Source organism: Harpegnathos saltator, unplaced genomic scaffold (genome assembly GCF_003227715.2).
Source record: "Harpegnathos saltator strain DR-91 unplaced genomic scaffold, Hsal_v8.6 scaffold9, whole genome shotgun sequence".
Classification (NCBI taxonomy): domain Eukaryota; kingdom Metazoa; phylum Arthropoda; class Insecta; order Hymenoptera; family Formicidae; genus Harpegnathos; species Harpegnathos saltator.
Window position 1 is genome coordinate 242,828 of NW_020230717.1, and position 23,828 is coordinate 266,655.

Below are 23,828 nucleotides of genomic sequence, written 5' to 3' on the forward strand. Positions count from 1 at the left end.
CAACTGTATGCCTTCAATAAACAGTTGGCTCAACACTAACCTGAAATCTCCACACTTGGAAAAGTGTTTGATACCTCATCGTGTATGACTTTAGAATTGTGGTAAAATAATTATAAACTAAGAAGTATGATTATATAATTTCAGTGAATTTCTCCTCTTGCGCAAGAAATAGGCCGACTCCTGATGGGGGCGGATTGTAAAATAATTATAGCTTCCAACAATGAACACGAAAATGGATATCTTGACAATCTTATAATCGAAAACTCACCGTCGCGGATCGCCTTGAGCAGATCGTTCCGAGGGTCGACCAAGGGGATGTTCGGGTTGACGGGTTTCCTCAGGTTTCCGTCCGCCACGATGCTCTTCAGGGGCTTCAGTTTCGGCGGGTTGGTCGCGATCATCTTCGCAATGTCGCCGTTCGTCATCGCCGGCACCACAACGGGCCCGTTGGCGACCGGTGGTGGCGGCGGAGGCGGCGGTGGTGGCGGGATGTTGCACGGAGGTGAGATCGGCCTCGGTGGAGTGGGGTCAGGGGTGGGCGGTGGCGGTGGAAGATCTTGGGGTGCCGGATCTATCTCGTCCGTACCCAACTGTCCCGCGTGGTTTGGCGGTGTTGGCGTGGAGCGTCGACTTGGTAAAGGACTGTCCGACCGGCTGCCGTTCCTGTTCAGTAAGTGCGACGGTATGGAGCCTGCAACACCATGATAAACATTATTATTATCTACAAGTAACGATATATAAAATTGTCTCTCTAGATTTACGATCAAATAAACAAACGTAGAAGCAAGTAAAAGAATAATCAGCGAGAAAACAAGAGCACCGTTCATGGAAGGTGGAGACATAGTTTCTCCAGGTGGCGGCGGCGGCGGCGGCAAAGTATCCCTGCCGGTACTCATCGATCTTCCCCTTGTCGGCGTATTGTTGGCGGAGGCCACTGTGGGCGTGGAGTTGCTGGAAGCGTTGCTCGGCGGTGCTGGCGGAGGTTGCGACGGCCGCGACCTGCCACCTCTACTCGGCGTGCTCTGACCGCCAGGGCTCTGATACGTTTCACTGCCTGCCGGCACCTGACCCGGAGCGTAGTGCGAGCCGTATAGGTTCTCGTCGTAGCCCTGAGTCACGTAGTTTGTCGCCCTGTTGCAAGAGAATATCGTTGATTAAATGCCGTTACTCGACTCAAGCATAATTATCAATAACTTTTTCTATAGTATAGTTATCGCCTATAATTATAGCATTGCGTAACTATGATATAATCGTAGCAACTAATTAATATTATATGATAACATTAACTATTAAATCTACCTCAACATGTATGTATGTAATATAGCACAGTGATACGAATATTCGCATATAATATTATACTACCTATATAATATAACTGAATTTGAGCTTTGTCGCAGCGAGCTCTCCCACCTGTAGTGATCGGAAGACGGAGGACTGTAGAGATGCTGTCCCTCTGGAGGGTAACTCCGCTGCAGCTCGATGCTGTTGGGCCTCGGTGGACGCGGCTCCGTCATCACCATGCCCAGCAGCGCATCATCGGGCACGCTGTGCGGCGCTCTGTACTGGATGCCTTGCGACGGCATGATGTACTCGCCGTGGCCGACGGCCAATTGCCGTTGCCGTTCCCTGGTGTTGTGGGGCTGTCTCACGCGCTTCTTGTGTCTGCCACCTCCTCCGCCGCCATCCTCGTTCCGAGGCCTGTGCGGCTGTGTGTCGCAGAAGAGAGCGAATTAAAAGGCGTCGTGCGTAGACGGATGGACGAACAAGGTGCATCGCATGTAAGTCAAGCACAATCGGTTTTCAAAAGTCAAGAACGATTCCGACGATTGATCCAGTGGCAGCGGCGTTTGCGCCGATCTGGTCGCCGAGGTCGCAATCATCGAGTTATCTCTCTTAATTTCGCGCGTCGCTAACGCTCTTAGAGCGACGTGTTTTCTTCTTTTACGGTCGGATATTTTACTGGATCAATAGTTGAGTGGGATATGAGAATATATATATTTATGTATGTGTATATAAGTAGGAAATAAAAGTGAAACGCTGCGAGAGTCAATTTCGTCGGAGACGCGACGTCGTCGTGAAAAAGGGGATTTCGGACGATTCGCTTCTCGCGGACAGTTTTATTTCCTACGCAATAGACATGGCAAAATGAAGATGAGATATATTTCCTGGCATGTGGGTGATGTGGACGATCGAGATCATGTGGGTGATCGGAGTCGATCGAAGATGACTTGGTGGATGATGAGTAGATGACGCAGTTCTATATGTATATAAGTACATTCAAAACTTGCATGACTGGCAATGAACGGCATTACACAAGTGTGATCCACAAGGTGACGGTGGGTGATGGCGGGTGTGAGAGACTTGTTTCGTATTTCAAAAACACAACTCAATTTACAGTGGGTGGGGAGGAAGAGAGAGAGAGAGAGAGAGAGAGAGAGAGAGAGAGAGAGAGAGAGAGAGAGAGAGAGAGAGAGAGAGAGAGAGAGAAAGGGGTGGGGTTGTGGGACTTCATCAGATCAGGTCCCGCGTAGATGGAACCTCGCGCAGTTCCTTCTTCGAGAACTCAGGACGCCTCTCGAGCAGGAAGCGACGTGCTCACGCGTTCGATCTACGCGCACGGTGAATGTAGAGTGTGTGTCCCCACCGACAAAAGAGTGGTCAGCGTAACTACGTAACGTTTGAGAAAGCGAGCATCTATAGCGTCAGTCTCTATGTCAGCGCAAAAAGGTCGGTTAATGACAGACAAAATCATGAGAGAGAGAGAGAGAGAGAGAGAGAGAGAGAGAAGTGAGAGAGAGAGAGAGAGAGAGAGAAGTGAGAGAGAGAGAGAGAGAGAGAGAGAGAAGTGAGAGAGAGAGAGAGAGAGAGAGAGAGAGAGAGAGAGAGAGAGAGAGAGAGAGAGAGAGAGAGAGAAAGAGAGAAGTGAGAGAGTACTGATTATATACGATGAGAGTGCGATGAGTATATACGATGAGAGAGTTTGATTGGGCGGTCAGGTCGATTCACTGAGAGAAAGAGACACTGGATGTTTTTCGTATGAAGGGTGTAAAATAGAGAAAAAACTACAAAGATCCAAACCATCGACTTGCCTCTCTGAACGGTTCGGCATATTCAGACTCGCTCTACAACGAAGGGGACATAGTTTCAGTAGTTAGAATCGCAGCAAACATTATTTTGTATCATAAGATATACATCATTAAGACTAGTTCACAGTTCTACGAGTTTCTCACGCACCCCGACCGCTGCAAGGGCAACCGAGGAAGGCCGAACAGAATTTTATGCTCGACTGATTCTCGCTTTCATCTATCGGCTTCTCTCGGAACACGACGGATGCGCGCGTATTCGGGTCGTGAACATTTCGCAGTGAAATTGCGTGAAACGTCCGCAGTCGTCGAGGTGCGCCATTGAGTACGAGCTACCCCAGCGAGGACTCACCTTCTTCCCCCGATCATGCAGCTTCTTTTCCGTGTCTTTGAGCATCTCCTGACTCCAGAGGTCGAAGAAGTAATTCGGGTCGGTGTAGAACTTCAGGCCGTCCTTACCGTCCTCCCTGAAAACCACGAGAGAATTTCAACAGTCGCGGATCTATCTTCGAGTTCAATCTCGGCAGCTTGATCGATGAGGACTTGAACGCGTCGCTTATAATTACCTGTAAATATTCAGCTTATCCAGCGGCGGCGGTGTGTCGCATTGGTGATACGTCTCCAGCATCGCCGTCGGCATCGTGTCCCTGGAGACGACTTGTTGGTCGAACACCACGGAGCTCTTGAACGCCTTTCTCATGTGTATGTCTTGTAACGAGACTGCGTGGAAAAAGGAAGCCACATGTTATGTTCGTTACTTCTTCTCACCTCTCCCCCCGCCAACTTTTCTTCTAGATCATTTTAATCGCAACTCTTCTAGATCTTCTAGATCTTTTCAATTGCAAAAAACATTAAGAAGTCTTGAGTCGTTCGACGAGCACCATTCTTATGATTGCTTCATCGGACAAACTTTTATATTACTTTTGTGATCTGTCAATCTGATCTCTTTCGATATTAATATTAATATATTACCCCAAACCTGTTGATGTCTCTCAATGTATTAGAAAAGTCTGACTTTTAAAATAATGAATTTTGAATGTTACTCCTTTTCATCAAAATAAATAAGTCTCCGTCGAGACGCGAAATCAATAATGGAGAGACAAAGGTCAGCAAGTCAGCGGTCTATACGTGGTGGCGCGACGAAGAGATAGTTAAATATACCACCGTTATATTATCAGTATTAATATATATATTGTTTTACTCTAGTTATTGCGCCATTTTTCACCGGCAAGATAACACGTAATCGCATTGCGGCATTTCTCTCTTCCTTTCTATTCCTCGTTCGCGCCTTACCTTCTTCCACGTTACTGTCGAGCTGAGTGACCTTGACAGCTAAGCGGTCTATCCTAGCTTGCAGTGAATTGGCACGGTCGCTCAGCCCATGGGCCTCCCTCGCTAGCTCGCCGAACAGATCCTCGGCGTGCCTAGACAGGCTGGATAGTTGTCTGATAGTGTTGGCTAATGTGCCATTGGTGGCCGCCTCCAACTCCGACGGCAACGGGAAGTCCTCGGGGATAGTGCCGCGTGCTACGTGCACGGGCTCCACCAGTCTTTTCGGAAGTGGCATCCTCAGCTCGGATGCTCGTTTCGCCTCACTCCTCGCGAAAGCTCACTCACCGTTCTCTCGAGACCTGCAACCGAGACGAAGTATCGTTGGTCATCGGTGACAAGGTCGATTTCACAACTGCAAAGCTTTCTCTTCCCCTCTCTCTCTCTCTCTCTCTCTCTCTCTCTCTCTCTCTCTCTCTCTCTCACTCTACCGTTTCGGTACCTTAGGTGCCTTAGGTGGCATTCTCTCGGTCGTGGATTCAATCACTGGAAAACGCAACAACTCGCCGCTGAGAAATTCGAACGGATAATTACTACATTGATAATTACTATATCTAATTACATACATAATGAAACAGCTGTATCAATGACAAGTATAAATCAATGTATCCAACTAATTAATTGACATGACCGAGTTCTCCTCGATTTCACGACGGCAGTAACCGATTCATTTCAAACTGATGTTCCCTCAACGCAACGAAGAGACTTTGGGTCTAATTGCCCGATGAGTCCACCGATATATAAACCATCGCGTCCAATTAGAGAACGTATTCTCACGTTCAATTAGTTCAAAACAGACGTGTCGTTCACGTGCTCGTTCGTGCCCTCGCGACATTCACGTGAAATCGACGCGAGTCGAGTTTTCAGGCCTCGTGGAATCACCTCAAAGACTGAAAGATTCCTTGTTTCACATCGACCGCCCCGCCGGAGTGCTCAGACAGATAATTCGTCTTGGAGTAATTAGACAGCTCTCGACGAGTGCGAAATCGCCGCCGCACTCATAGCGACAACGCTCTTCCGTGCTTCTCGAGGAGCTCCGCCGACCGAATGAATATTCGATCCGCCCAACGACGGTCCTTTGATCCGAGGACACTCGAGGGGGTCCTCGTCCCGACCGTGACCGAAACACGTAGTGCGCGCAAACAAGAATGCAAGGAAAACGAGCGAGCCGCTTCAGACGGGCGGAAAGGAAGAGATCCGCTTGTTTCGAAGTCACACGCCGCGGCGTGTTTTTTCCCCGACTTTTTCCGACGCGATCGCGAGAGAACGCGCGACTTGGATAAAGGAGAGACAGAGACAGAGACAGAGAGAGAGAGAGAGAGAGAGAGAGAGAGAGAGAGAGAGAGACCGGTGCTCACACGCGCGCAGCGTTACGCAATCGCGCGTGTACCGAACGTCACGCCGTGATAACGATAACATCTTATCGCGCCCGGCCGCCATTGGCGTTCGGCCGCGAGCGTGCGCTCGCGTTTTCCACTGGCTGTTTCTTTTATCTTCCGTTTCTTCTTTCCCCCTCCGTCACGCCGCTGTAACAGCGAGTTATTACACAATTCGCTTTCTCGCGATGACTGCGCGATGAGCGAACGTCGTCATCGTCGCGTCTGCGAATCGCAGAAGAATGTGCCGATGAGCCACTCGGAGCTGCTCCGATCGACTCGCCTGCCGGCGCATCGCGTTGCGTCGACCGATACGCAAATTTTAATCGGGACTTATCGATGTGTGATCTCCTGCGTGATATTAATCAATGCATGTTGTACAAGGCAGTGGCGTAAATAGAAGGTGTTAGAGTGTTAGAATACAGGGGCCTCGGAGCCACCAAGGACCAGGAGCAATTTGTTCTTTTTTTTAATATTATAAATATAAATTTATAGATATTATTTGTGTATATAAAATGTTCCTTCTTTGTACATATGTTTACATATTTCAAAAAGAAATAAAAAAGTTTTTATTATTATTATTATTATTATTAATTATTTTATTGAATAGTTAAATTTTATTTATTATTTGTACATAAACAAAATGGCAAAATAAACGATTTATCTAATTTTTTTTTCACTTATAACACTGCAAAAAACCCGAGGCATGGGGGGCCTTCGGCCATCTACTTCACTGGTACAGAGTGTAACGTCAACATACTGATCAGGGTATGACGGGTTGCTTGCCCGTATTCGGACGATAGTGATCGCTATGACAGTTTATCGACCGATTACCGGAGACAGGAGTTCACCTCATTGAATTAGAAAAGATATTTAAAAAAGTGCAACTGAGAGGCAAATATTATGGAATTAAGCAGAATAAATAGCAGAGTAAAGAGTAATAGTCAAAGAGATAAATAATATAAATGTTTTCTGGTTTCCCGTAATTTTTCTCAATTACTTCCTTACGTTGGAAAGTTCGATAGAAATTGAAGATTGGAAAGAAAACGATACAGGAATAATATTTAAAAGTCTCATATACTGTGTTTCATCCATGTTTCTACAAAAGATTGCTTCTGCAAAAGTATATGAATCGACTAGAAACTGGATCACTGTGCGAAGTTAATTGCACTTGTTACAACTGGGACCACTGCAAACATTATTATCAACAAAATCAACGAGTGACTTCTTTTAGCAACCTCTGCATTATCGGCAAGCAACCCGTCACACTGACCTGTATGTCGATGTAACATCTGACACCTGTACATCATGTGATTGATTCGCAGGTGCAGAACAGACGTGTTCTCGTCGCGTAACTGCAATTTTCACCATTGTGAGACTGGAGAGAAGATTTTTTGGCACTTGACGAAGCGATACGCGGCGATCCAGCTGGTCGTCAAATCGACACTCCTGCGGAGCAGATTCGACTCTGAGGTCGCCGGACACTTCGTTTCCATCGCGCGTGCGGCAGATAATCAGTCAGCGGACGGTCGCCTTCGCCGCGGCCGACGAGCAGGGTCAATGATACGGCCGTGATCAAACGCTATGACTTCGACAATGACGACGACGACGACAACGACGAGGACGACGAAGCCGGCTGCACGCGCAACGTGCCATTGTGCCGTCTAATTAGCAATTAGCCGGCGCAAGACGGAAACGGTGCAGTTTCCCTGGCGGATGCTGCACCTGCGAGCAGAGCCATGAAAAGCTCTCGACGCAGCTAATAATAATCTCTCCTCCTCCCCTCCGCTCTCTCTCTCTCTCTCTCTCTCTCTCTCTCTCTCTCTCTCGAGGAGGAAATTGCACTTGAACTCATGACGCGCCCATCTCGCGTTTTGTTCCTCCCCGTCCGACGCCGACGCCGATGTCGCGCGTCTTGCGTTGGATCTCCCGGCGAAAGTCGCGCTTCTGATTCGATATTAGTCACCGGCCGCAAGGAGTCCGTCGCGAGAAGTTGTCCCGTTTTAATTGTATCACACGCACGGACACACGCATACATACGCACGTGCGCAGCGCGACGTTGAATCGTCGGGCGCGGCGATCGATCGCGGAGAATCTCATGCGCTCGACAGCTCGATCGACCATATGGGGTGCATGGCATGAGTCACCATGGCCACCGCACAGCCCTTAGCCCTTCGTCACGCTGGCGTATTTGTGTCTCATTTCAGCTCCCACGCGCCCGAGCGCGGGTCATTCAGTCCGCAGTTCGGAGCGCGCCGGGCGAGATTGCGGCATCCGCGACGTTTAATAAAACAGAGCGGACGACTCGTCTCTCCCTCACTCTCTCTCTCTCTCTCTCTCTCTCTCATTCGCGACCGCCGCCGAATCGAGAGCACCGGGCTGCGGTAAAAATTGCATAACAAGAGCGCGTGAGAGCAGCGCGAAATAATCGCGCGAGGCCGATCGCGAGTCGCGATCGCGAAAACTGCGAATAAATTTGCATTGATTTGTACCCCCATTTATATCTCTCTCCGCGCCTCGATATTATATTTATGATTGCGACGCGAATAATTTCCATACAATTAGCATGCATTTTATTTACATTGACACACGCCGCGAGCGGCGTGCATAATTTAACGGTCTAATCGTATGAAAGGCACATCAGCTCGATCCGATTAAACTCGCGCGACGTGGCGCGATATGGGGCTTCGCGTTTTTATCCCATAATCCTATCGTCAATGAACAATAGAGCGGAATTCTAAGAAGAGCGCGATGCTATCCGCTCAAGAGAGAGAGAGAGAGAGAGGGAGGAGAGCCGTTTCATTTCGCATCACGCCTGCGTGTAAATCTCTCGATACTCGCTCGAATCCGAGTATCGCTGTTCACGAGACTCGAGAAGTGCGGCTCGTTGTGAATGAAACCGCAGCCACGCCGTCGCGTACTGCGGCTTGCATAAGCCAGGTAAGCAGTATCCTGAGGCTGAAAGGTCACTACTACGCTGCAGCGACGGGGGTACTCGTTGCCACCGCCGCCGCTACTACCAATACTACCACCGCTTCCCGACGAGTGGAAACCGGAAAGACTCACTCGCTCCTTGCGCGCCCGTCGCCCGCGTTGCACCTATTTCAGGTTGCATTGAACCGCGTCTGCAGGTCTGCACGCCAAGGATGCCCCGCGATACCGTCGATGATAATCGCGCCGGCTAAACTGCCCGTCGATTGCCATTCGAGGAGGTGTTTATGGCCAGCTGACGTTCAGCCAAATTTCCCGGGGAATTCCGAATATTTACGTCCCGCTTCCCCCCCTCCCCCGCAGAATATTCGGGGCGTTGCGGAGGATCGATACAATGGTATCGTTTTTTTTATTTTAAAGGGGAGAATTGCCGTTATTATTATTATTTTTTTTCTCAAGGACATCGAACCTTCCGTCCACCTCTCGACGCCGCTTTTTTCCCCAACAAACTCTTTGTGTGAATTTTTTGCACAGCGATATTATCGCTCGAGAAAAATACATCAGCAAGCGTGACAATCGGTTGAGATTGATTTCACGAGGAAAATTCATCTGAGTGAATGATACACCGACTCGTACAGCTCCGTCGGGCTGGCTGGGTACCGCAAGGTCCAAGTAAACGCGAGCCTACACGTCAGCGCGTCTCGCAAGGATAACAGGACTTTTGCGGGTCGAGCACAAAGAGAAACGGATCGAAGCTAACTCTCTCGCGGAGAGTGTTAATCTCTCGGACTCATCGCGTTTCCGAAGGTCCGCCAGGCGAAGGGAGGAGGGTGATTACCTGTGATTTCGCTCCGGCCGGCAACGTGAGTCATGCGTAACCTTTGCGGAATAGCCGCAGTATCGCTCTCGCTAATCCTACGTGCGAGAGGCGATACGAGCATAAGGCATGCGTTCACAACGCGGCGACGCGCAGTCGATCGCGCGCGAACTGGAAACCTCGAACGCGCGCGGCTTTCCCGTTTCTCTTTTTCCCGCCGGCAAGAGGTAGAGCGGCAAGAGCTCGACAATGACTGGAATCCCATGGCGATTTTAGCGATTATTCACGCTCGTTCACGGCCGCATCCTGGTGCGCACACGTGCGCCTTGCGACGGCCGGCACATGCCGGCCATATGGTCACGCGTGAAGCAAGTCCGCGTAAGCAAGAAAGACAAGGTCACTACCCCCTGCGCGCAAATCGATGCGACTTGGTGACTTCGGCGTGAGTCGCTCGCTCACGCGGATTATCGCTCGCCTCTTCAGCTCGAGCCTGCGCTGGATTTTGCACTTTCCCCGATCGAGCGCGATTCGATTATCCTCTCCTCATCAGAGCCGGTGAAATCACTTTATCGAGAGAGCGGGAGAGAAGAGGGGACGAGGATAGCGCGCGCTTCATGGGTGGCCTGCACGGTTTTCTCCAGAAAGATAAGAAGGCAGCTTCGGAATAAGACAAGCAAAAAATGAGTGCCCAAGTTTCCTCGCATAAAACTCCAGTGGAGAGTTTATCGGGGAGCGATGACCGGATTGCTTCAACTCGAGCGAAATTCCGCTCGTTTTCACTGAAATTGTAAATGTCCCAATGGCCGGACAATAAATGGATCCCAGTATCCGACCACTTTGAAAAAAATTTACTATTTACTATTTAGTAAATAGAATGTTTACTATTTAGTTTAACGATAATGAATGAAAGTAATAATTATTGTAAGAAAAAAGCTCCAATATTTGACGATTAGTTGGAAAAAAAATATACCCAATTCGATACTTTAATGTTAAAATAAAAATTAATTAAATAAGTACGCACCTACGGTTTGGCAAAATAATGGTCAATCGTTAATAAATTCATTAAGAATCATCTATATTTATATTATTTCACGTTAGCATATATTAACGATCTATTTCAACTATCTGGTTACTGGGACATTAAAGCGTTTCACTACCTGTGTAAATATTTCATCGCTAATAGATGTATACATTGGTTTAAATCACTTTTCTCTACTTAAGGGAATCTTAAGTTTCCGAATAAATGCAAATATTTATATCAAAATTATTCTTCATATTATATATTGTATATTTTGTGACGACCCCTACGTCCGGTTACTGAGACATTTACCTTACTCCAGCAAGGTGTTGAAAAGGAGAGAGAGAGAGAGAGAGAGAGAGAGAGAAAGAGAGAGAGAGAGAGAGAGAGGGAAAGAGGTATAAATTATTCAATAATCAACATCACACGCCGCGCCGAGTCCCACTTCCAATCGCTTCGTAAATTCCCGTGCCGATCGTAAAACGGTCTATCGGAGATTCCTGCGTCGGCATTCTAACGCGGTTTCGCAGCGGTTCGCCGGCGAGGAGGAGCGCATACCGACGCGTTAGAAGCGATATCGAGCGATCCCGACGGATCGCGCGATCGGGGGCCCCGTCAGCGACAACAAAGAGTTTATGCTAATGCCGGGACGTGTGGCGATTTCGCAATCGCGCGCAAGCACACGCGCGCATCTGAAATTCCATCTTCTTCCCTCGGCCACGTCCGCGGGGAAATGTCATTCCACGCCTCTGCGCGAAGGATTACGTCGCAACGCGATGAAATGCAAATCGCAATCGCGCGCGCGAAGCAGTCCGACACACGTCTTCATCAATGAAAACAATGCGCGCGAGCGACGGGCGATCCGAAAGATTCGATTCCGTGAGGTCTCTCTCGAATTCGCTCTGCCGTTTCCCGTGGAAATGTCCACTCCATTTCCGACGAAAAGTAGCTTCATTTTCCCGGCGGGAAATTCAACGATGATACAACAAGCAAATTCAACTCACATCCGATGCGCCTCCGGTCGCAAGAGCAAACATTTTTTTTTTTCTTAAAGACAAATATTACAACTAGCTCGACTAACCAATAATTTACTTTTATCCTAAATTCCTACAATTTTTGTCCCAAGATACACCAATGTGTTTCCCTAGATTGCTTGTTAATTGTCTTGTCTGGATTAATTTATGGGGGGGATTACATGCGGAGCAGGCCGTTTTCAAGGCTACTTTTATGAATTTTTTAATAGAAACGGTAGAATCAATCGACTTGAAATTTTCACGGTGTATTCATTAATGCTCTAAATATTAAGTGAATTTGTTACTATCTATATGGAAAGTACACACACTTTAAACGCGTTTATCTGGAAACACCGTTTTCTTAAACTGTCGACACGATTACCCAAAAAGTACAGACCGAATAACTTCAAAATTTTTACACAATATACAGTAGATACCGTAGTTTTCGCGCCCCTACCTCGAACACAGTTATATTTTATTTTATTCATTTTTTTAAATATGATTGCAAGTTGAAAAAAGGTTCATTTTCGATACCTTATTTTTGTACAGTCACTATTTTTCCAAACTTGGTTTCACTGCCTTCATTTTGGTACGGGCTATAATGGCAACCGTATATTTAAAAAATCTTTCTCATCTTTTGGTTTCAGAGTAATGAGAGGTCCAGAATTATGTCGACAGCAAACGGCATAGAGCTCGCAAACGGATCAGTGCATTTTTATCTATAATTACAAATTAGATCGGTTCTTGTGATTCAATAAAATTTATTTTATACTTTGAACATTAATGAATACGCTGTGAAAATTTCAAGCCCATTGATCTTACCGTTTCTGTTAAACAAATTCGTAAAAATAGCCTTGAAAACGGCCTTCCGCATGTAATTCCCCCCTTATGCGAGTTCCAAAGGCTTTGTCCCCTTCAATCTCACAAGAGCGAACATAACGAGCCGATTCGAACCTGAACGGCGACTCGCCAGTGGAGAACTCGATTTACGAGTGTGGAAAATCACTTAAGTTCGACGGTCACCCTCCGAACGGAGAGAAACGTCGTCTTCGCTCTGGAAGATCCACAGACTTCTGTCTCGTCGCCAATCTCCCACTTCTTCATTCCCCTCGTGCGATCGACTCATACGCGATAACTCCGCGCCGCTGATCCATCCATTTGCATGGATAACAATTATAATCCTCCGGTGGAAGGATCACCGTGGGAGGATCACCAGCAGCCAGCCAGCCAGCCAGCCAGCCAGCCAGCCAGCCAGCCAGCCAGCCAGCCAGCCAGCCAGCCAGCCGGCCGGCCGGCCGGCCAGCCACGTGCAGCTAATTAAAGCATGAGAGAACTCTCCGGTGGAAGAGAGTCGACGCAGGCGAGAACTCGTATTCGGGTCAGCGATAAGGGAAGGATGTGAGTCGTTGGGGTCACTAACGACAGGTTGAATAAATTATATCGACGTTTATGCGTTATACATGGGAGCAACGTGCTGAAAAGCCGGCGCTGCTCTCATCAGGGATCGCCGGCGTTCTCGCGCGCGTGCGATATTTATATCCTGCCTGCGCGCGCGCGCGTGTGTATGTGTGTGCGCGCGTATGCACGTGCGATGCCGCAGCACAGTTCGTCGGTCGCCACCACCCTCTGGTCTCCTTACATTTTGTACAATGCCGAGGCGGAGGTGCAGCAGCGCGGCCGCCGCGAGACTCTCCGCGTTCTCGCGACGCGAAAATATTTAGCCGATCCGCGCGTGCGGAACGCTTGCCTCCTTGCCTTCTTGCAAGAAGCAATCTCGTCGTGGGCTTTCTCCCGCGAGAACAATGTTGCTGACGAGGCACCTGCTGCCATTGCTACCGCGAGAGCCGATTATCTCGGCCTGTATTCTTCGGCTAATCTCAGCGAGAGAGCATCGCGGCTTCCAAGTCCAATATTGATGACAAAGAAATGCGGGAGGAGGATTCGCACGAAATCCACCTTGACCCACCTTGATGATCGACCTGTTCCCCTCCAACTTGTGTGACGAGCAACATCCCCCGCTGCAGAATGAGCCAGCGACGTTAGCGAAAAAAAAAAAAAAAAAAAAAAAGAAAAAAAAAAGACGCGTCAGCGGGGCTTACCGCGAGGTACGTGCGCGCAGGAGCGAAGGCAAGGTGCCACTTGTTTCGGCTGAGGTGAGCTCGAGGTCGTGCTCTCTCGAGGTGACTCAGCCAGGCCGGAGAGGCGAGAAAACGGCCACTCTTGGAGGCATTCGTTCTTCATTAGCGACGTTTATTTAGCGACGTCCCTTTTCGCGAGCCGCCTCGCGGAATCGCCTCGGCTCGGCTCGGCTCGGCTCGTGAGCCGCGCGGCCGATTCCTGCGCGCTTCCGGCCGCGCTTCGAGCTCCTCGACGACTTGGCAGCAGCCGCTTGATCAATATTATCGCGCGTGCACGGACGGACACGAGAATCGGCAAGCAGCGCGATCGGCGAAACCGAAGCCCGGCCTCACGCGCGTCACGAATTTCACGCTCTCGATCGCGCTCCTTCCTCGCCGAGTGAAAGCAGCTGATTTATACGGGGCGTCGAAACGCGGACGACCACGCGTCCGAGGAGGTCACGGCGAGTCCTCCGGAGAGATCCGCGGCCGGGACGTCGTTGCGCCGCTCGGCTCATGGCGGCGAAGTAAGCGCGAGGGTTCGCTCCGTGCTCGTCGTCGAGGAAGAGCGAAGCGCTGGGCGAAGATTAACCCTGAGGATATTCTCGTCGCCGACCCTCGGCTTCGCTCCGAGTTCAGTCGGCGGGAACGGCTATCGGGGTGTCCGTTCCTCCGGCGCGGGCACTTCCAACCCCTCGATAATAAAAGGGATGACGTCATGCGCCCGTGTCCATGGAGCCCATGAACATAACTCGCCGTGAGCCCTGCCGTATGAATGCGAAATTTATGAATCGGACGTCTGCGAAGCGACGAAGGAGCGGGCGACTCGAGGGCTCGCATTGTGAATTCTCCTTGACGTCGATAAGTGGACCAAGAAATTTGCCCAATTTGCAGGTATTTCGCCTCGCTACCTGCGCGACCCTTTGCTGAGGATTCGTTATCGCAATTCCAGAAGAGGAAATGCCTTCGAATTGTGCTGCGTTTTCATTTCTCAAGCGGCAATTCCCGGACGTGTCTGCGCCTTTGATAGAAAAAAAAAAAAAAAAAAAAAAAACAGTCGTGGAACCGTTAAAAATTTGTCTAGATTAAATTAAATTGGTTAGATTAAATTTGTTTAGATGAAATGTAAGGGAATCAGACAGACTGGTTCTTCGATTAATAATGATCGCGCGAAATAATCGAGTGTTGGCTGAGAGACCGAAGAATCCCGCGAAGCCGCGAAGATGGCCGCGAGGATGCGGACGGATTTGAAGGCCCGCCGCGCGGCGCGCCGGCTCGAGGATAAATCGCGGCGAGTGCTTCCCGTTTCCGCCGTTCTCTCGCTCCTCCGACACGCAATGCGTATCTCTGTTACACGCGAGCACCGCGAGATATCGCGGCCCGACACAACGCGCCGGGATCGACGTGCCCGATCGAGGGAATCGAATGTCACGAACCGGTTGGTTAACCTTGCGTCCCCGTCGTCGTCGTCGTCGTCGTCTGGCATTTCGCGACGAGTACGAAAAATAGGGAGCGCGAATGTAGGCGCGACGTGCGTTCACCGAGTTAATGTGTGTCGGTCCATCGCCGCCGCCGCCACATCCGCAAAGACAAACGGCTGTTCTCGCGGCCTGTTTAACGCAGTTAAATCCCCGAGAGAGAGAGAGAGAGAGAGAGAGAGAGAGAGAGAGATTACTTATTAATGCCAGGGCTCCGTCGTGACGGCGCGTCAACCACCAAGTCCCCTTCATGGGAGAGACACCCGACGCGATCTCGCTTCCGGGTCACGGTGACTCGATGGAGCGGCGATCCGGATCACGTCCGACGAAATTGCGCAATTCCGCGATCACGAGGACGAAGCAGCTGTTCGGGCCAATCTCGGCGCGAAGGAGCGACGTTCGTCTCAGGATGAGGTGGAGGAACGGAAAGAACAGAGAGAGAGAAACAGAGAGGCAGACAGACAGACAGAGAGAGAGAGAGAGAGAGAGAGAGAGAGAGAGAGAGAGAGAGAGAGAGAGAGAGAGAGGGGGGGTAGGGGGTACCATGGAACAAAAAGCTCGGCCAGTGGACAGTAGCGCGAAGTATCGAGTAACATTCGTCATGGTGAATGCGGAGACGTCGACCTCGGACGTGTATCCCGGTCGGGCTGGTCGGGTTGGCGCGTTGCACTTGTGCGTATGTGTGTATGTGTAACACTTGTGTGTGCATGCGTGTGACACACAGCGGGTAACATAACACACAGAGAGCCGCTTTTCTCGGCACGGCAGATGCGCGCGCGGCCGCGGACGGATTTAACCCTCTTTCGCGCAAATAAAGGCGGCTTTTGTAAATTGGCCCCGATGAATCGAGGGACAATGACGCCTCGCGGCGGAGCGCGCAATGTCTCCTCCGTTGTCTCCACGCCGGCTCTCTCTTTCTCTCTCTCTCTCCCCCCCCCTCTCTCTCACTCTCTCTCTCTCTCTCTCTCTCTCTCTCGCTGGCGCGCGAGGCAGCGCGGAGATGTGTCGAAAAAGCCGCTGCCGCTGCGGAGGAGCTCGCTCGCCTCGGAGAACACACCGCGCTCACTCCTCTCGGCCGAAGGTCAGTGCACCCCGCAGCTGGTACGGAATTAACCCGGCCATCATCGCGTATCGCGCCTGTAATCGCTCGTTTCCAGATCCTCGCGATCGACTTCGCTCGCTCGGCCGCCGATCGCGAGCGCGCGCGAGGAAAGCGCGACGGCCGGCCGGAGATCGGCCGGCGATCCCGCCGAGACGCCGAGCGATTATAATCCGAGTGAAACGATCTGATGACCCGACCCAGTAATCTGAGAGAATGAGAGAGAGAGAGAGAGAGAGAGAGAGAGAGAGAGAGAGAGAGAGAGAGAAGCGTTTGCGGGAGTTTGGAGCACCCTCCGCATTTTTTCAAGGCTCAATACAATTATGTTTATGAAAACATGGGCTTATCGCGAAATTGCGGGGTGGTCCAACCCTTTGAGCGACTGAGGGTGGCCAATTGCACGGTGAAGTAATTAGAGCGAGGAGAAGCCACTTTCACGGGACATTACCTCTGCCAGAAATTCACAGTGAGAAAGGACGGAAAAATTTGCTTAGCGCGAGGGAATTTGATCGTCGCCGGAAACGACCGTAACTTGCGATCAATTTCGCCGATTCTCTTATCGGTGTTTACGAGTTCGTCCTTACGCTGCTGAAACGACGTTGATGATGACTGCGACGACCAGATTAGTCGGCGAGAGAGAGAGAGAGAGAGAGAGAGAGAGAGGAGAGGAGAAGAAAGAAAACGACCGCGCGTGTTTATCGAAATCGGCGTCATCTCCCATGGGATGTGCGCTGATAACGATAAGGACTGTAGGATGACGCGACGACATTGCGAATGCCGTCCACTAATGACACTACAGAGTTCCTTATCGAGGCTTTATTGAGTCGCTCGTTAGTCGCGAGACTCGCGTTAGATTTGCGTCAAGTGACTCGACTCAAGTCGATCCGGCCGGATTAACGAGTCGAGTTCTCCGAACGACAGTCGGAGCTTGACGCGCGATCGCGCGAATTCGCCAGGCCGAGCGATAACTCGGCAATCTGTTTACCACGAGAGCGCAAACATTCGCGTCTCTACGAGAGACGCGCGCTCGTTTGCGCTTCCGCGGCGGCGGCGCCCCGTGAATCACAAATCGTAAATTTCCAGCCGAGGCGTATCGCGCTGGCCTTTTCGCGCGCGAACCGCCCGCGTTTCGCGGACACGCTTCCGCGTTATCATTTACACGCCGAGATATCGCGCGAGCTAAACAAACGAACGCGTAGCCTCGCAGCACGCGACGAGATCGCTCTTCTCTTCACGTCTCTTCTATGGCCTTTTAAATTTACGCGATCGTGAAGTTGCCCCCCCCCCATAACTTTATTTCGTGTTTTGACCACTTTAATCAACGGAACTCTTTTCTTTATTGATAGAGAACTCTAGAACTCTTTGGAGGGCGATCAGAACTATGCTCATTTTTTTCAAATTTTCAAAATGGGAGGCTAACTTCACTGACGTTCGCTCTTCACTGGCATGAGCTCGGCGATGACGACGCGAGAAAAACGCCGCGAATCGAGAGCGTATCGCTCGTGCGAGCTTCGTTTTTCCGACAGAAATATCGTCACCTTCGAGCGTACGTCGACGAAAAAATAAAACAAAATTGTTGGAATTATGATAAAGCGCCGCGAAATCTCTCGAAAGTAGTCGTTCGTGCGAGCTCCGTTTTTCCGACCGAAATATCGTCACCTTCGGCGGGAAAAACGATTGATCTTCGCCGAAGTTACGGCCTCATTTACCTACATTTACATACTATAATATAATAATAAATATGAATAATTGCAGAGGAATAAATTGCAATCGCGACGTCCGCTACAAAAGTAAGTAAATCCTGATCTCGCACTTTACTTCGACGTGTAATCGCAATCTGTCCGGGACCTTCCCCCCGACGCGAGTTCGCCATTTGCCGCAGAATGAATCACGGGACGTCCAAAAAGCAAAAGCGCGCGGCTCGGCCGAGTGCTATGATTGATCTTCGCCAAAGTTACGGTGTCATTTACCGCGGGATAAATTGCAACTGATAAATTGCAACTGAGACATCTGTTACAAAAGTGAAGTCCTGATCGCACTTTACTTCAACGAGTAATCGCGACCTGTCCAGGACCTTCCCCCCGACGCGAGCTCGCCATTTGCCGCAAAATGAGTCACGGCTTCAGGACATCCGCTGCGAAAGCGCGTGCAATCACGGCGTGCAATTTTGCAGTCGCCAGGACGAGGCGCGCTTTTCCCCTTGGCTTCCCCAGGTCCCTCCCCCCCCCCGAGGTTCACTCGAGAAGAGAATCTCCTCAGCTGAAGCGGCGCGGTTCTCTCCGCATTTTTCGCATCTCAGGACACCATTCACGCGGATTGCAGCGCGTCCGTCTATCGAGCGGTGTCAATAATTGTAACGGAGTCAACGAATACGGCTCTTAGCCTAGTTTCCACGAGCGTTCCACGGACGAGCGAAGGTCTTAATTGCGTGGGTCTTCGCGCAAACCGCGTGGATGAAACCGCAACCGTACAAGACTCGCGAGAGAGGCGCAAGCGCGAGCGCGATTTCCCGCGAAGGGGATGCCCAAGACTTTCGTTTTCACGCGCTCGTTCCCCCCGACGAGTCAGCCGAAAGCAGACCGTCCTCACGATCGTGAGCCGACAGGTCGCTCTCGTCGATAACGGCAATTATGACCGCACACGTCGCGGATCGGACGCGAACGATCGTCCCGATCTCCCGGGGAAGAGCTCGCGCGAGCACAAGCGAGTCGTTGTGATCAAACGAGTCGCCTCGCGGCACCTAAAGCCGGATCAACGGCGATATTATCTGAATAATTGCCGAGCGAGCAGCCGGCCGCGACGACAGACGCCGCTCTCGTCATCGTATCGAGTCGCTGAATGAAGTCCGAGCAGGCTAATCCGCGCGACTCGACAGATCCCGCGATCTCACGTGCATTCGCGGACGGTGCGGAAATACGGACAACTCCGCGGACAACAGGGGAATACGAATGTGTTTGGACTGAAGGGCGGGGGTGCTTCGTCGTTCGTGGATCGACCTCGTTGAGGATTCGCTCGTTAACACCTTCAGAAGGCCGAAAAACTACTATAGTGGTGGTAGACAACGGTTGGTTGCATGTTCAACATTCATCTACTTATGTGTGTATAGATATTCACATATCTAGATACAAGTTTGTACCCCCTGCCCTCCCCCTTATTTGCAATTCTTTTGTTCATAAACGCGAGTTAACGGGAATATGTAAATAAATAATTATGCGCTCACACATACACACACGCATACACTACACACACTCTCTACGTCCACTTCGTTGGCTCTGGATAACGCTAAAGCAGAGCATTACATCATATTAGGGAATATTTCTCGGAATTTTTTGCGCGATATAACTATAAATTCTCATAATTTACAAAGACTGACATTTCCACTTGACTCCAACTGACAGTTCCATTTCATTCAGCGATCTCGAGAACCTCTAGAAACTTATTCTTTTCAAATCTGAAAATTTTAACATTGTCTTTACCCCCCAGGGCCGGGTTCACCACTTAAGCGGTGGTCTCCGTGACCAGTACTTTGTATACGATGAATATACGATATAAAGTACATTTTTTATCGATTTTCTTCCGGGAATCTTGCATCTCAAATGCAAGCCGGCCCTCTAAAGGTTAATTAGCGCGGCGAAAATCAGGTCCTCTCTCGATCCAACTTCGCCAACGGAGCGCTCGGGTGTTTCATCGCTCCCGCATTAGACGTCCGCTGATTGCGCGTCTTCCGCGAGAGCGCAACTTCGACGAGACTTGGTCGAACTTCCCCGGGTGAGAGCGATCTTCCCACGCGGGAGAATCTCCGCTCAGCTCGCGGCTCGGCCGCGCGGAAATTCGAGCGACCCGCCGAGAGATTCGACTCCCCCAAACTCGATCTTCCTCTCGCGCGTCGGACACTCGATACGTTTCCACGTTGTTGAGTATGCTGAACGACTGCCGAAGTGTGTGTTCATTTTTTAATATGCCTCTTCGTGAACGAACCGGATCGAAAGCGACCCGAGCGCTGACGAGCGCTCGGTTCGTGTTTGCTGTGGCATATTTGCCGAATTCACGGTTCGTTGCTCGCTCGGTGTGCACGCCCCTTTTAGACGGTGACCTCCGATTTCACTTTAGCGCGTTTAGACGTCAGGTCGAAATTTCCCGCGGCGGGACGACCTTCCCACGCGGGGGAGCCGCTCCGGGGAGGCCGGAGTATTGACCTCGATAGCGCGCGCGGCCTGGCCGATTTCGTTTCGAGCCGGCCGGCCGGCCGGCCTGCCAGTCGCTCGGGAAGATGACGATCCAGTTTCGCCGGCAAACGCGGTCAGGTCAGCGCATTATTGCGCGCAGGGCCATTGTGTAAGAGCAGCGGGCGGAGGTGTAATCGCGTGCCAGCTCGCCTCGCGTCTCCGCCGGCTTTGCACGGGCAAAGGGGCAAAGACTGCGCCGATATTCCGGAGCGGAGCCGGCGGCGGATCCGCGCTAATTTCCCACGGCCCTCGTCGAACCGTGAGCACCATAAAGGTGCTGGACTATCGATTTTGCATCGCGCGTCTTTTTCCGTCGGCCGCGCCGCGGGGCTCCTCTTGGGCTCGCACCGAAAGAGGACGAGACGGAGAGGAGGAGAAGACACCTCGAGCGATGCCATCGGGAGATCAGGGACACATCAGCGTTTCGTCGGAGACGAGCCTCGCTTTTAACCCGCGCTTCCCCGCGTCCTTTACACGACGAGTCGCTCCCGGGCTCCGTAGAGGCTCCCCTGGGAATTTCGTCCGGTGAAGTTCCAGCGGGTAAAAGCAGACTGCGACTGGACGAATCGTCGCTCGCACGGGATGCACTCTTCCAGCCTGAACCTTTCGCTCGGAACGTGGAAAGTGAGTCTCACGTCTCCAGCACGTCGCAGGAGCGACTGAGGGGACGTCGACGCAGGATAATACAAATATTGCTTGAAACTTACAAGATACGCAGATTCGAGTTGAAGATTAAGTCCGGGCCTTTCCAGCTCCGCTCGACCGGAAGGCTCTCTCACGTCGAGCCTTACATTCGAGTCTGATTGTCTCGCGTGAGACAATCAGGTGCGCGAATCTCAGATGACGACTTACTGGGCTGTCGTAATACGGCAGCTTGAAAGATTCAAGAATTCGCTCAGGGCTTTCGACTCGAGAGCACGCCAGTCTCTCGTGATCACGCGAGTGCTTCCACTATCGTTTCCACTGAATTTTCCCTCATTTTCAACGACCTCATTCCCCCGGCGAGTTTGCACAGCTCGGCCGAAGTGCACGGCGCGTCGCGGCGGCGGTATTTTTACGGCCCTCCGCGATCCACCCGCCCCGGCGGATCCAACAGAGATTCCGCGCGCTTATTACTTTCGGGCCGCGACGAATTCACGGACTCGCGCCGTCGCGAGCGGCTCTCCTCCGGGCTTAATCGTCGCGATTACGAAGCTGAGGGGATCGCCCGCGTGGTCGATCGAAGCCGCTTCGTCGCGACAGAAAACGCATCGTCGGGCGCGCTTCGCAGACGCAAGACGAGGGAGGGAGGGAGGAACAGCCAAGGGATGCTGCAATCGGCGCGCAGTTGCGTAATCGCAGTTGCGACCTCTTTGCAGAAATCTGGCGAAACGGCGCAGCGCGGCGGCGTGCGTACTTTATTAACGTGTCGGCGACACGCGGCCGACCCCGTTCAAGGTAACGCGGCCGGCCGACGTGCGAGACGCCCGGAGAACGCCAGCACGGTATTGCACCCCGCGCACGTACAGGGTGTCCTGATCGTTGCGTGTCCCTTTGGGGTTGTTTCCCTTGGCGGCGCGCGAGTGGCGGTAACAATCGGCGGCGAGTCGAGTCGAACGGAGTGTCGTGGCCGCGCGGAATTCACTCTGGAGCCCCGGGAACTCCCCGTGAACACGAAGAGCGGGGTAACTCGATTTGCCCATTGGCTGCGGATAAGATTTCGTCGGCGGCGTCAGCAAAAAGGGATCCACCGGAAGATGATCCAAGATTAGCCGAATAACCTCACGGGCGGGCGAGCGAGGGCAGGGTCGACGCTGCCAATGGGGGGGAGCGGAGTCCGCCTCGGGGTATGTTCGGGGGAATGTGTCAACAGAGCCGGGAGGGTAAACGGTCCAAGTGGGTCACAAAGATGTGGAAAGGCCGGATCCCGATATCCGAGTAATAACGTTTCATAACTTTCAAAGGGGCCCGAGCGGCCGGGGATTTAGGATTCCTGAGAGCTCGAGGAAGAGGGAAGAAGCTCGCGCGCGGGAACCCTAAAAAAAAAAAAAAAGAGAGAAGCTGTGGCAGGCCCCGGAGAAAACGAATCCGCGATCGTCGATGACACGAACGCATGTGCACGCATACACGCAGACACGCGTACGATGTGTCGCCGCACGTCGAATCGTAAATCGATTCTCAGACAGAGAACTCGACAGAGCAGACGACAGTGGAAAAAGGCGGAACGCTTCGGCGTGTCAACAGCCGTCGGTCGATGATACGTCGACATGCATGCACGCACACACGCACGCACACACACGCACACGCGCACGCACGCGCGCATGCAAATGCGTACACACATGCAGCGACCGCGATCTAACGCTCATTAATAAATTAACGCAGAAAAGGTCAGGCGGGCGATCGCTCATAGAGACCGCATGATCGCCTCGCAAAAATCGCTCTTCGTGTGCAACGCACGTACCGGGTGTCCCCGTGAGACGCCCCGCCAGCTCGGTTGGTTCGTGTCCTTTAACGATTCACAGCAGTGGCCGCCGTGCTGTCGAGTGTCTTTCTCTCTTCATCGTCCGCGAATCGCTCGACAGAGCGAGACCCGTCGAGACGAAGCGAGCACTCATGACAATCGCGCGCAATCGCTGCTCCTGAGACACCCAGTAGCGAGCGTTAACGACGTCTTTCACACTTAAGAGCCAGCGCGCACGCTCGTGTCGCTCGCGACGAAATTATTTCTGAACGATCGCTGATTTATATCGCGACGGTTAGCGCATTCCTCGCGGGCTCTCACTTTAATTCACGCCACTGGCGAAACGAGCCTCCTCGCGCGCCACGATTTCTCACGCTCGAGTTTCCCGTCATTTCCCGTTTGCCCATTCACGTGCGCGCACACGCGATCCACGGGGTCGCGCGCGCACGCCTGACTATGTCCACGCGCATATTCGAAGGGCCAATTCTGCTGAAAATCTTCGAAAAGCGCCCGCGCGAGATCCATGAAGTATCGAGAGTCGACAGCGGGCGCGTCAAATCGATCGATCAGGTGCTCCGATAGTATCGCTGAGGCTGTTGTGTATCGCGACTCACTCACTCACTCACTCACTCTCTCTCTCTCTCTCTCTCTCTCTCTCTCTCTCTCTCTCTCTCTCTCTCTCTCTCTCTCTCTCTCTCTTGTTCGAGTATCGATACGGTGAGGTATACACGGTCGAATAAAGGCGATCGAACGGTGCAAAACAACAACTCTGCCGGCGATGATGCCCGTTTCGCTTAATTATTCACTTCCATTCAATGATCCCCGGCTCTTTCTCTCTCTCTCTCTCTCTTTTCCTCTCTACCGGGTGTCGCGCGCGGAACTCGGTCAGCATGCGCCGCAG

The 23,828-nt window shown here is 51.5% G+C and overlaps 1 protein-coding gene across 2 annotated transcripts in view; it reads right to left on the minus strand.

Moving 5' to 3' along the window:
* Window positions 1–23,828, minus strand: part of SCAR (wiskott-Aldrich syndrome protein family member 3 SCAR) — a 30,518-nt gene that overhangs the window by 5,361 nt on the left and 1,329 nt on the right. The window contains exons 2-8 of one of the 2 annotated variants that reach the window (XM_025307542.1): window positions 4,377–4,714; window positions 3,650–3,803; window positions 3,436–3,550; window positions 3,090–3,122; window positions 1,411–1,706; window positions 821–1,131; window positions 269–691 (exon numbers count right to left, since the gene is read on the minus strand). In XM_025307542.1, coding sequence (XP_025163327.1) covers window positions 269–691; window positions 821–1,131; window positions 1,411–1,706; window positions 3,090–3,122; window positions 3,436–3,550; window positions 3,650–3,803; window positions 4,377–4,650 — 1,606 coding nt within the window. In that variant the 5' untranslated portion in view covers window positions 4,651–4,714. The remainder of the gene's footprint in view (window positions 1–268; window positions 692–820; window positions 1,132–1,410; window positions 1,707–3,089; window positions 3,123–3,435; window positions 3,551–3,649; window positions 3,804–4,376; window positions 4,715–23,828) is intronic. The other variant, XM_011141374.2, reaches the window with a different exon arrangement.